The sequence below is a fragment of the Ambystoma mexicanum genome, chromosome 11, assembly GCF_040938575.1.
Source record: "Ambystoma mexicanum isolate Mex_15411 chromosome 11, UKY_AmexF1_1, whole genome shotgun sequence".
In the NCBI taxonomy this organism is placed as follows: domain Eukaryota; kingdom Metazoa; phylum Chordata; class Amphibia; order Caudata; family Ambystomatidae; genus Ambystoma; species Ambystoma mexicanum.
This window is the reverse complement of record NC_090934.1, coordinates 560,072,123-560,085,083: the sequence shown is the minus strand read 5'-3', so window position 1 is coordinate 560,085,083 and position 12,961 is coordinate 560,072,123. Positions and strand designations below refer to the sequence as shown.

Here is a 12,961-nt window from a genome sequence, read left to right as displayed (position 1 = left end):
GCCACTTCCTGTTTTGTCAACGGGTGAAATGTCGTGTTACATCGCTACCCGCTATATCACTTTGGGGCGGGGTCTAATGACATCACTTCCTGTGATGTCATCAGAGGGTCAAGGGTCGGGTGATGTCACTTCCGCTACCCCTGGCATTTTGGTGAAATGACGTCCCTGGATGGAGGCGGTTGCAGTGCGGGGGCCGGCTGACTGAAATCTAAATAAAGCTTACTTTAATCTATCCACCCTGCCTCCGTGGATACATCAAAGGTGTAATGGGCAGAAAATCCAAGTCTGGGCAAAGGTGACCGTCAGGACGTGGGTATCAGTGACAGGTGCTGCCGGATTTCCCTTAGAAGAGCCTAATAACATATAGATGTTAACATCCACTAGGTTAAGTGTCCCATCACAACCGCGGTAAGAATTGTAATTCTAATATAAGGAGCCGGATGCTGATTTAAGAAAGCAGGCCCTATCTGGAGTGGCACAGCAGGCTTCTCGGATCACGACTATCCTGAACGCATGGATGTGCTCTAGGCAGATAAGCATTGGCCGGGAGCACCCACCTTACACGCTGCGGAGCTGCAGGCTGCATCTGAGAGATACAGACCGCGAGAGTGCCAAGTATTCTAATGATGCCTTGAATCATGGGATAAGAAACGAATCGGCCACCCTTTGCACGCAGGTGGGTGGGGCTCATTGCCTGGGCAGGACACAGCTACAGATAAAGAGGGCATGCTGAGCAAAGGCTGGGCGCCTAACGATGCATGCTGAACGCTACAATTAAGGAAACACTTCTTAAATAAAACGTTTTTATTATTAAAGTCCACGTTTCCTTTACAAACAGCAAAAGCATAATGTACATCCTCTAAATTATTGAAATAGTGACACAATTTTATAATAGGAATTAGGTATAATCAGCCGACTGCCAAATCTGGTGAATATTCATCTACGGGTTTAAACATTATAGGGAAATGCATATGCATTTTGTAATTTTCCTATGCAACCTTTGATGTTGTTACCTTATTATAAAGTCTCTCTCTCTCTCTCTCTCTCTCTCTCTATACAACTTTGTTCACTGGCCTCTCTCTCTCTCTCTCTCTCTCCAACTTTGTACACTGGCTTTCTCTCTCTCTCTCTCTCTCTCTCTCTCTCTCTCTCTCTCTGTACAACTGTGTACACTGGCCTTTACTACAATTCCATTCACCTCTGGTAGCCCCCTGACGACCTTGCACAAAGTTGCTTAATAAGTGCAATTGATTAAGCCATTCAATTTCTGCGCGCCGCTGAAATTAGGATAGCATGTGACTCCCATTGGGGTTTGCTGTGTGCAGCCATTCCAGAATGTTTCCACAAAAGGCTCCATAATGCGAACCTGACAGAAAAGGAAGTTTTCGGTAATTTTCCTGGTTTTCTAAAACGGCCGTGTGTATCATAACATGCATAAATAAATGAAGGTGATGTAAAATTGTGTAACATCCAGGATACACGGTCCAGTGGCATGACTACACCTGCATGAGAAGACCTTTACACAGGATAGGCGATACATATGCATTCATGGGTTTTACTAATGAGACATCTTGGTATTTATTGCAGGTGATGTGGAATGAAACAGAAATGCAAGTATCCTGACTCAGATGAACAGAGACAACAGATTTCAGATGTGAATAGGACAATAACAGATAATATAAAATAGCAATAAATACGTCTTTCTCGTCTACAATTTATATATACATATATATTTACACATATCACAGAGCATGGCCTGGATTCATGGTAAAACGGATGAATTATTGCCATGCAATCACATAGGTTTCTGGTGAAGTTAAGGCCCCAGGGAAGCACATTTCCAGTCCTGTGTGTTCTCCTCCTGAGCAGTATGGTATTGGAATAGTATGTCTTGCTTGAAAAATGAATATCTGCATCTATCCATCTAGCTCTGTCTATTTGTGGTTGTATGTATTTATTATATGTTAAAATGCCTGTTTGTCAGTGGAACGTGTCGCCATCGCTGGCCTACTACCTCTGCGCAGTGTAAATGAGCATCGACGTGCTTTTATGTATACCCAGGCACCTTTGGCTTGTAGAAAAGCCGTGCTCTCCCTTTTATCTGCCTCTGGTGACTTCTGGTGCAGGCGTCTAAAGGCCAAATCAGAGGCGTTGCTGGGGGGGGGGGGGCTAAGGGGGCTATAGCCCCTGGTCTTTTGGTTGTAGCCCCGGATAGAATCTCAGGAGCTACAACCAAAAGGCTAGCTAGCCCCCAGTCCCGACAGTTATGACATCAGCATAGCCCCGGGTCTTTTCCAGACCTAGCAACACCCCTGGGCCAAATGGAGCATGAACAGACTTTCCTTTCTCTCGCCCCACCCACCTCCCCAAGGAAACACATGCACACTACGCACAGGCTGGCTGTTGGCGGGGGTTAAAAGTAGGTGAACTTATCTTTAGCCCATCTTGGTCGTTGTGGTGGTTGGCGATTCTCAACCTGCACCTGCAGTTCGCTCCTGAAATGTCCCTGACTCAAAACAGGTATTTGCGAGGAGTCAGCTGGACTTGCTGCTAATGCAAAGAACTCACACCCACCAAGATAGTTTGTTGACTCACTGACACAGTGCCAGACGGTCATGCCAAGGATGAGTGTCTCGATTCAACACAAGAAGAAGCATTATTGACTGAAATACATCAAAGGAAGGGAGGGTTTAACAAACATAGGAGACATACAGTTTGGAAAATAAAATTAAAGGCAAGAATGAAGCGTTAGAATACTCTATAAATATGTCTATATTATTCCATGTAATGTAAATGAAATGGCCCTCATTACGAGTTTGCCGGTATCATGGCGATGATTCCGCCAGAATACCGGGTAATGCTAATACTGTTACCGACACCTAGTGCGGCGGTAGAGTGCCAGTGACGGTGGTAAATCCCTATTTCATGGAGTCCCACAGGACTCCATGGTGGGATTTGCCGGTATTACTGGCAACGGCAGTACTGGTGCCGATAATACTGGCTATTTTCTGCAGGTAGGGTGGTGGAATTACCTCCACCTCTGGAAGTAATTCCTCTACCCCTCCAGCAAACTTGTAGTTGGCCGGTGCAGAAACCTGCCGGGATACCGTAATACTGGCACGTTAATTCCACACCGGTCAATTTGTAATGAGAATGGGCTTCATTACGAGTTTGGAGGTAGCCATGGCGTTTTTAGCATCATGGCTACCCCCAAACTCGGGTCTGGGTCCCGCAAAAGGGGACTTACCCGGCCATTCCGACCTTGGAGGGCCCAGTAATTCCCTTTTCGCGGGACCCGGACCCGGTACATCCCCATCCCCGTTCCCATTTCAGCCCCAATAGGGCTCAGTGGGAATGGGGAGGATGCTAACAACGTGCCCATTAATGACGGGACCGTTGTTAGCATCCTGGTCTGCTAGCGGGTCCAGCTCTGCACGTCTGGTCTGGCCAGGCGTTCAGAGCGGGACCCGCGCAGAACTCGTAATGTGATGGCCCGGAATGAACGGTGCTGGTCCCTTACCGGCACCGTTCATTCCGTGGCCGCCACAGTCGGAATGAGGCCCAATGTCTTTTATTTTACAATTTTTTTCCATATTTAAAGATGTTTTCTATATAATTTATCAAAAATATATGACAGCCTATATTTAATACCTTTATAATGGACGGTAAACAATGTCTTATTAAAGGCTAGTCTGGACATTACTACTGACATGTAATAAGAAAATGACATCATTACTGCACTGTAATCAGTTATTACACTTTAGTTGGGATGCCAAAATTCCTGCTGCTTGAGCCAGCACAAAGCAAAATTTCAGCTGTAACCAAAGCACTTAATTAAATCTGCTACACGCTTTTAAAATTCCGTTCTTTTAAAATTGCTTTTTGCGACACTTTACACACATCTATTGAAAAGGAAGTGTTTATGGTAGCGTGATTATGTTGTGCACTGCTGGAGTTCGGTACATGGGAGCAATAATCTATCTGCACATTATTTCTTATTTTAAAGCACAAAACGTTCTAGATGCATTTTTATTAAATTGCTTAAATATTAGGTTTTGATCCAAACTGATTCTACAATGATCATATCCGTCAACAACTGGAAGATATCTCACATTAGATTAAACATGAGGCCATTTATTAAAGGGAATAACAGTTTGTGGCCATGTTTTATAAGGAATAAAATACCACCTACCATATGTTAAAATGAGGGTGCAAGCCACCTCAGAGTTATGTGACTTTATGAAGGAATTCTGCCTTTGGCCTTGTTCCTCTGTTTTGAAATGGAGCTCCTTGGTGACTAGCAATATAATGTATACTTAAGAGATACTTTATCACTTATAGGAGTGGCTCCTCCGTAATGGGTGACAGAGGCCAGTCTACGGAAAGCGCTCCGAAGTTCTCCTGGGCTGGCTTTAACTGTCAAAGGGAAACATTGTTTCCCTTAGACAGTGTAAGGTCCCCAGCAACCATGCCCAATGGGCCATGCAAGGCTGGGGGTGTTTTGCTTCCCCAGCTTTGTATGGTCCATTGGAGATGCAGGCTGGGGAACTGAAGTCTAAATGTGCCTAGGGGGAACTCCTGTGCCTCCCTGTACATCAAGGCCATCCTGGGTGCCATTCAGGAGACACTCTGGTCTCCTGCGCATGCCCTCAGGAACCAGGAAGCTCTCTCTGCTTCCTGTTTCCTGTTAATGTTGCAGGAGCCGGAGGGTCTCTGTGGAAGATGGCATCAGGACCGGGGCAGCAGATGATAACAATGTTTTTGGCTTGTGTATGTATATATGTATGTATGTTTGTATGCTGTGACAAATCAAGGGGATTCATCCCTTCTCCCCAAGGGGAATCCCCCCTCTCCTAGGCTAGGGAGGTGAGCCCGCTACATAAAACCCTCCTAAGGGGTCGAAGCAAGTGGGACCTCACGGGAGAGGCTCCCACTTTGGGGAAAAGGACACCTGTTTCCGCAAGGAAAACCCTGATGCCCTCCATGTGATGGCCTTTATGGAATTATTTAACACTCCAAATCAAGACAAGTTCCATAACTCGGAGAAAGAGAAAATGGACTTATACCATTACAAAACAGAAATAGATCCTATCTCTATAAGTCAGAAATTCTGAATAACTCTGCTAGTACACTTAAAGAGGAGGACAATGCACAGAGAGAGAGAGAAAGAGAGAGAGCGAGAGAGACGCAAGTAGGGGAAGGCCCTTATATGGAGAACATTTGAGGATGCCAGAGTCAACGTAGGCCACAAAGCCCATGAGCTACAGAATTGCTTCAGAGAGGAGCAAGAGATGCTGAAGGAACAGTGTGTGTCTAAGCAGAAGCCGGGAAGACCGGAACGGAGAGCTTGGTGGTGGCATGACCATGCTGTCAATTTGGTACACAGGCTGTCCCCTCAACTCCTTCTCTCCTCATATATCTGACGTCTCTAAGAAGTCACACTACCAGCTGCACCTCCTCAGAGGTATTCTTCCCTTCCTCTCCTTCCCCCAGAAGCTCACTGTCTCCCGAGCCCTGGTTCTCTCAAGGCTGGATTACTGTAACAGCCTCTATCTTAATCTGCCTGCCTCCACTCTCCGCCCTCTGCAACTTATCCAGAACAGAACTGCGAGACTTGTCCTTGGCCTCAAGCCCAGGGACCGTATCTCTCCAGGACTGAAATCTCTTCACTGGCTCCCAGTGGCTGCGAGGATTAAGTTCAAAACCCTCTGCATTGTCCACAAGGCCTTCTGGGGCCTGGGGCCTAAATACCTTCAACTCTCTCTTCCTAAATATCTTCCTTCACGAGCCCTTCGCTCATCCGTCTCCAACTCCCTCATGGTCAGCCGCTTCTCGAAGCAACGAGCTGGGGGTAGATCTCTCTCCGCAGCAGGGGCCTCCCTCTGGAACAGCCTTCCTGCCTCCCTGAAACTTGAGGAGAACCATCTCCGGTTCCGGAAGCAGCTCAAAACCTTCCTCTTCGCTTCTGCCTTCTCTCTCCCTCTCCCCTGCTAAACCTGCTTAACTCCCCACTGAAATTCTGCACTAAACCTGCATCTTGGCCACTCTCAGCAACCTCGGTCCAGGGCCCAGCCACTCTCCACTTGCACTGACTCCCTGGCTCCCCCTGCACTGTGGGACTGTCACTGTATCCCTACAGCCCCCTTCCTAGCACTTGCTCTGCACTTACCTCGCACTTGCCACCAGCTGGCCCTTTTATTTATTATTTATTATTTTATTACGCTACTTACCGTGTACTGCACTTTCCCCCTGCTCCTCCCCCCCTGCACTTTCTCCTTTTCCCCTTACCTCTGCACTTGCCCGATCTGAATGACACCTGGCCTAGTAGGATCGTTTGTCTGTCTTCCCCTTGTTTCCCTCCCTCCCTGCCTCGTCGCGCCTTGAAACACTTGTGTATAGGCGCGTTACAAATACCATATCATATCATATCATATCATAACTATGCTGATACCACCGCACAGAGGAACCGACTCACGGGCCGAGTACCAGTAACGATACTGAGACACTGGGAAGGAGAAGGGAAGGCACCGAAGCGAATGCCACAGAGACCAAACACCGAAACGAAGAGAAAGAACAACAAAGGCCCCACACACCCGCGCGTGCCGGAGATGTTCCCCCTCGAGACTGAAGGTAAAGGGGAGAACGGGAATACCAGGAAGGGAAAAGGGACTCATAATATGATTGGAGATACTCGTTCCAGTACAAATGAGGAGACTCTGAAAATCTCATTAATGAAATGGCACCGTATTAATGTGATAAAAAGAAGCCGAGATTCTACTGTAAGGGTGCAGACTCAAACACAGGTGGCATGTTTGTTGGCATACACTTTAATTGTATGAGAAAATAAACAGAAAACATACCTCTCCGTAACTCTAAGAAGGGTTTCCCTACCTCAACTAAAATACTAAGAATTCAGTCAGGATGTCTGAGTTTTGTCAGATGTTTTGTCCACCGTCCTGTGTCAAAACCCTGTTTCTATGGCCTACACTTTAACTAAGCTGAAGAGGTAGTGGATCCCTTTGATCCAGAGGAATGACTCCCTTCTTCTGGACTATGGACCACAGTTCCAATTGTAGGTAGGACTTTGTCCTGAGGGAATGGCTTCCTTCCTCAGGTCTCGTCTCTTTTCAAGATACACAACAAAGTTCCAGGTTGAAATGTCAAACAAACAGCAACGTTCTCAGTTCATATCAAAAGGGTAAAGTTGCATCTTAAATATCATAATTACTTATTGCCCATAGTTACTTGTCATTACTGGGTTGCTGGAGAATGCATCCTTTCTCCAGGTATCTTGTAAACTCGATTTCCAAGAGAATGACACCCTTCTCCAGGTTTCAGGCTCTTGGTATTTTCCTTCACACACAGCCAGGGGCGATTACTCCCTTTCCCTGGTCTCTCTCTTCACTTGGCTTTGTGTTTTCACAATGTCAGGGAAATTACTCCCTTCCACTGGACTGCCTTAGCTCTGCTCTCAGACTTTCTTGGATTTTATTTTCACAGTTTATAACGCCAGGGGGAATGACTCCCTTCCACTGGCCCTTATCAGGCTTCTTGTTACAGTACACAACCGTAGGGGGAATGTCTTCCTTCCCCTGACCCTTCTCAGGCTTCCCGTAACAGTTCACGACCGTAGGGGAATGCCTCTTTTCCCCTGGCCAGTATCAGACTTTGGCATACCTGGTTTACTTTCCTGGCAAGTACTGCCACGAAGAAGATGACTGACAAGAACTTCTTCTAATTTTTGGCAGCCTGGTTCACTCTGCTGCCAGGTACTGCTGTGTACTTATGCAGTTTTCAACAGCTTCCTTGTGCCCTTGCCAAACTTCCCAGCAACCAAGAAACCTTTAGGATTCTTGCTGTCTTCCTCTGGTTGGTCTGGGGCTTTCTGAGCTTTTGCTTTGGTCTTCCCCTGGCTTCTCAGGCTTTCTTGCGGACTGCAGTGTTCCCACAGCTGGCCTCTTCCTTCCGCATGCACGTTATGGCTTGCATGCACCAACCAAGTTCATCTTGTATCCGGTCCTTCTCCTGGCTAGGTTTCCATCCTGTTCCTAAAGAGGGACATCTCGATTCCCTCCTTCCTTGCGCTCTCAATGACTTATTCCTGGTGCTCTGCGGAACCACTTCCTTGCTCGTGATTCCACCAGGGAGGGTTTCTCAGGTTCCCACTGCTCTCTGCACTCCGCTAGCTTTCAAGGTTTACCCGTCTTTCTGGTAGGCGTACCGGTCTACAGCCCCAACCTGCATTGCACAGCTTTCCTGCTCATTGCTCCTCGAGGGAGGCCCTCTACGTATGAGATCCTCCAGCTGAGTACGAGGGCGACTATCGGGTAGTGGCCTCACCTCCCTGGTCTCATGGGGTGGGGCTCCCACTCGGGAAGAAGTGATGACATCCAAGGAATCATCACACTACACAGAGGGAGAGAAACGAAACAGGGACATTGCTACCTTGCAAAAAAGGGACCATAACTCAGAGTCTAGGAAGCACAAATTGGAACACAATAGAGAGAAATAATTGTGCTCCAGAGACCCAAGGGGTCCCTAGGATAGACTGTTTACAACGAAGTCCTGAAAAGGAAAAGTTGAATCACATCTGTATAGAAATCCAAAGTCCCAGAGGAAAAGACACTACATCAGCAATCTCAGAATCCTATAGGAAAGAGAAAAGGTTTCCGATCAGAACCAAGCAACCATTCATAAAAGGAGATAGAAATACTATCCACCCCATCAGGGAGTTATAACAACGAAGACAAGGGATCACGAGAGACTATTTGAGAATTGCCTACTAATCAGGAAAAGAGAAAGAAGAGAAGACAAGTGCAGCCGCACAACCAACAGGAGACGGGAGTCATTCTCCTGACCTTGGTTGATTATCAAAGTGGTAGGGTCAGTTAGGTTATCTTTGGACAGTGGGCTGTTTTCTTTGGACATTTATCCATGACTGAGGAGCACCTTAGTTTGTAAAATAGGTAGGGAATCTCCATAGTGATAGGGAAAGAGGGGCATTCTTTTATTCTTTAATAAAAACATGTTACAAATGTCCTCAGAGTGTTTGCGTCCTTCTTCTGATCCGCCACAATATGTGCATGTGAGTGTTTATATCTGAGCGTGATTGAATGAGAAAGGAATGGATGTATGAATGCATATTTGAATGAGAGAAATGGATGCATGAATGAATGTCTATGAATTCATGCACTTGTGCAGGAGACCGGGCCTGCCTCTGATTGTGCACAGGGAAAGGAGGGGTATCCCTCCTTTTCCGGCGCAGAATCAGAGGAAGGCTCTGTGATTCTCTATATGGAATGGAAGGGGTCCCCCTCCCTTCCCTGTGAACAATCAGAGGAGGTAGACCCTGGGATGGAGGGGGAGTGAAACTGCCATGTCATGTCCTGGAATACATACCTCACTCTCACTGTGAGGTAGAAGGGGTCACCATCACAATGATGGTTAGTGGGGTAGGCTAAGACGTGATATTGCATGTTTTAATTGGCATCAAGAATAAGGCAAACATGAATAATGTTTGCTTTACTCTTGATGCCCATTTTGTTATTACGTGGCAAGAATGGCCTACACGGGTGGGCCAGTCTGGATATACAGTGGCATGATTTAATGGGCATCAAGAGAAAAGCAAACATAATAAGTGTTATTATGTGGCTAGACTGGCCTACTTTGGTGCAACTAGTCTGAATATATTTTCATAGGAGTATGTTCGAATATGGAGATACAGGTATAGATTGGCAGAGCCAGCATGGACATCTTTTCTTATAGTATCTTTACTGTCATTATGCACAAAGCAGGCTGGAGTATGTTCTGACATGGGCATGCTGGCAGATATTGGTGCAGCCATATGTATGGGCACAACCAGCAGATGATGTTGATACTGGTATATATATATATTTCCGAGGCTTGTGGATCTGCTTAGAATCACATGCTTTCATAGGCCAACATCTGGTGGTTGGTATGGAGTATTACATTACTTGTTTTCGAAATTGAAAAGGGCCGGCGATGGGGCCTGTATGTAATACTGTCCCTATGGTGACATGTACTGTACCCATGGTCCTTCACACGTCAAGGTCCTCAGATCGCTATATTTCTGACAGCAGGTTGTATGAAGTGTGTAGTAAAAGGATAAAAGGTGTGAGGAGATGTATATTGTCTATGTACCTTCTACTCCCAATGAGGGGAGGAAGGGTGGGTGCATGTGAGTCTAAGCAGATACAAGCACCAGAAAGATGATTACAGGTATCTAATGTTTGTCTTCTGAGGCTTGTGGATCTGCTTAGTATCACATGCTTTGCATAGGCTAGCGAGCAGGAGAAGGAGGTGGGCAAACAAATGTCTGTCACACCTGGGAGCCACTCCTTGCTTGTGCATCCACACAGTAATGCTGAGTGAAAGTATGAACTGTACTCTACAGATAGCATCTAAAGGAACATTTGCAATCAAGGCCAATATGCCACCTGTAATATGTGTAGAGTGTGCTCTAGGTGTAAATGGGAGTTCTTTGTAGGATAACTTGTAACATTGCTGTATGAATGTTACTATCCATTTAGAATTGGCTGCCTTTGACACAGGGTCCCCTTCTCTTTTGGCAGCTAAGGAAACAAAAAACTAGTCCGTTTTTCTGATTGGTTTAGGTTTGTTGAGGTATTACATGACTGCTCTCCTAACATCTAGTGTATGGAGAGCTCATTCACCAGAGTTTTGTGGGTCTTGAAAAAAACACTGGCAGTTAATAGATTGACTGATATGGAATTTGGAAATTAACTTTGACACAAAATGTGGTTGTGTTCTTAGGACCACCATGTTCTTATAAAACAATGTTTAAATCCCATCCTGGGAGTGGATTTGCAATAGGGGATATCATGTGAATCTAAGCAGATACAAGCATCAGAAAGACGATTACAGGTATGTAATGTTTGTCATGTATATGAATCATAAAATGCACTGTTCATGACTTGAATATATTGAAAATATTGGATTTCTTCATGAGTTACCCAACAAAAGCAACTGCAAACAGTGTTTATAACCCTATTTTCCAAAAAAGGCGTGCTGTATAATGCAAAATTTTAACCCATTATTTTAAAAAACATTCTCGGGGGTTGGAGGGAGCCCACCAGCACATCCATTGGTTGGTTCAGGCTTCCCCATATTTGGGGGAAACATTTACGACCATCCAATAAAAAAAATCACCAGCCACCACTGATCCCTTATATACATTGTGGATCATGGATTATGGATTATGAATCACTACTTTTCAAAAAACCATTGCAGGAAGTTTATCCAAACAAAGTAGGGAGCTCCTGTCCTGCATTTGGAGCTGTAAGAGAGCTTTTGAAGTGGGAAAAAGACACTGGATGGAGTATACCGTCGAGGGCTGTCACCATGACCAGAATGGAATAAAGATGAGTATACTATTTTGTTATTCTTGCCGTCAACCTTTTTGCTGTGTCTCTTTTTTGTTTTTGGGAATAATGTGACAATGGATCAATAGAATGCAGTGTTTTAAAATGTCAAGAAATGCTATCATATTCATGGGAAATACTGATTGCAACCAATCTGGACCTTGAATTGTCGTTCTACATATTATATAAACAATACTAAAGAATTTTCAATCTCATAAGCGGTTTGAATTGGTTTCCAGTATTTGTACTGCAGAAATGTCACCACAGATTTGTTTTCTGTGCTTTTCTTTACCACATCTTTTGCCCAAAAATGCAGGATGGGAGGTTTGGATGAGACAATCTGGGAGGCTATCTCCCCTGCATTTTGGGGCACAACAAAAAACCAATAAGAAAATGAAGTAAAAAAATATGGAGATGATGTTTCACATGGAACCGTCTGAATTATTATTATGTCAATAAAATCGCTTGATTGCATTATAGGTCCAAGATCTGTAGTGAAATGTAACCTGCTACGTGGTGTGCATGTGTTGATTAAGACATATTGCATCATACTGTTCTGCAGACGAAAAACAAAGAAATATACATGTGTTTTATATACTATGTAATATTTAATATATTACATTTTGATTATTGTTATATCACAATTTTACAAACATACATGCCCATTCGTAGTTCCTCATAAAACTTCTCTCAGGCAACTTGAAGGCTTTAATCATAGAATAATTTTGTAATGTACAGTCTTCCGTTCAACTCGCTTTTTCTTAGGTTCATTTCCAATCAAATTCCCTTTTGCTGGTCCACACTGGACTGACTCAGGTAATCACTTATTTTAGTTCTGTTCGTATTTTGATTTTGTTCAGAGTTGCAGCTCATGTGGCTGTTTATCTTGGCCACTGTATGTGTGTGTCGACCTGAACCCAAAAACGCATTTGTCAAAACGGCCGACAGTCCAGGTCTACATCATCCCATTGATTTTGGTCCATTCAAAAATGTCCTGCTCACAGACAATGTCTGAGTTTATGAGCAAGTATCTGTCGCCAACACAGAAATGTTTCTGGCAGGCTGCACACTTGAAGCACTCAAGGTGGTATACCTTGTCCTTCACCCGCATTGTCATCTCGTAAGCCCGGATCCGCTTATCACAAGAGGCACACAGGCCATCCTGACCAAAAAGCCTAGGAGAAAGAAAAAGACAGTAAACACAATGGAGGACAATTCAGACGCCGCTGTGTCATTTATTCCCATGGCTTCACCCAAGATGAATGTAGTGTTCACACAAAGAATGCACACTTATAAACAAACCATAGACGATGGGAAAACTAAATGCATATCTCTGTTCACCATGTGTGATTAACCTATTCAGCTCTATATGCACAATGAGACACGGTACATCTAGACTCTGGACTCCCAGCAAAAGAGTTCCCAGGTAGTCACACCCCCATAGATTCAAAAAACAAAATATGGAATATGCTGCCCAATATAATTAGCCATCTGGTTGAGAAGCTCAGGACATGTCAAAATGAGCTTTAATAAGGAGCCCTTTGAGGGTGCTGGACTGG

The 12,961-nt window shown here is 44.9% G+C and overlaps 1 protein-coding gene across 1 annotated transcript in view; it reads right to left on the bottom strand.

Annotated features, from left to right (window-relative positions):
* Positions 1-786: 786 nt before the first annotated feature.
* Positions 787-12,961, bottom strand: part of LMO2 (LIM domain only 2) — a 67,963-nt gene continuing 55,788 nt past the window's right edge. The window contains exon 3 of the mRNA XM_069623395.1: positions 787-12,577. Coding sequence (XP_069479496.1) covers positions 12,358-12,577 — 220 coding nt within the window. The 3' untranslated portion in view covers positions 787-12,357. The remainder of the gene's footprint in view (positions 12,578-12,961) is intronic.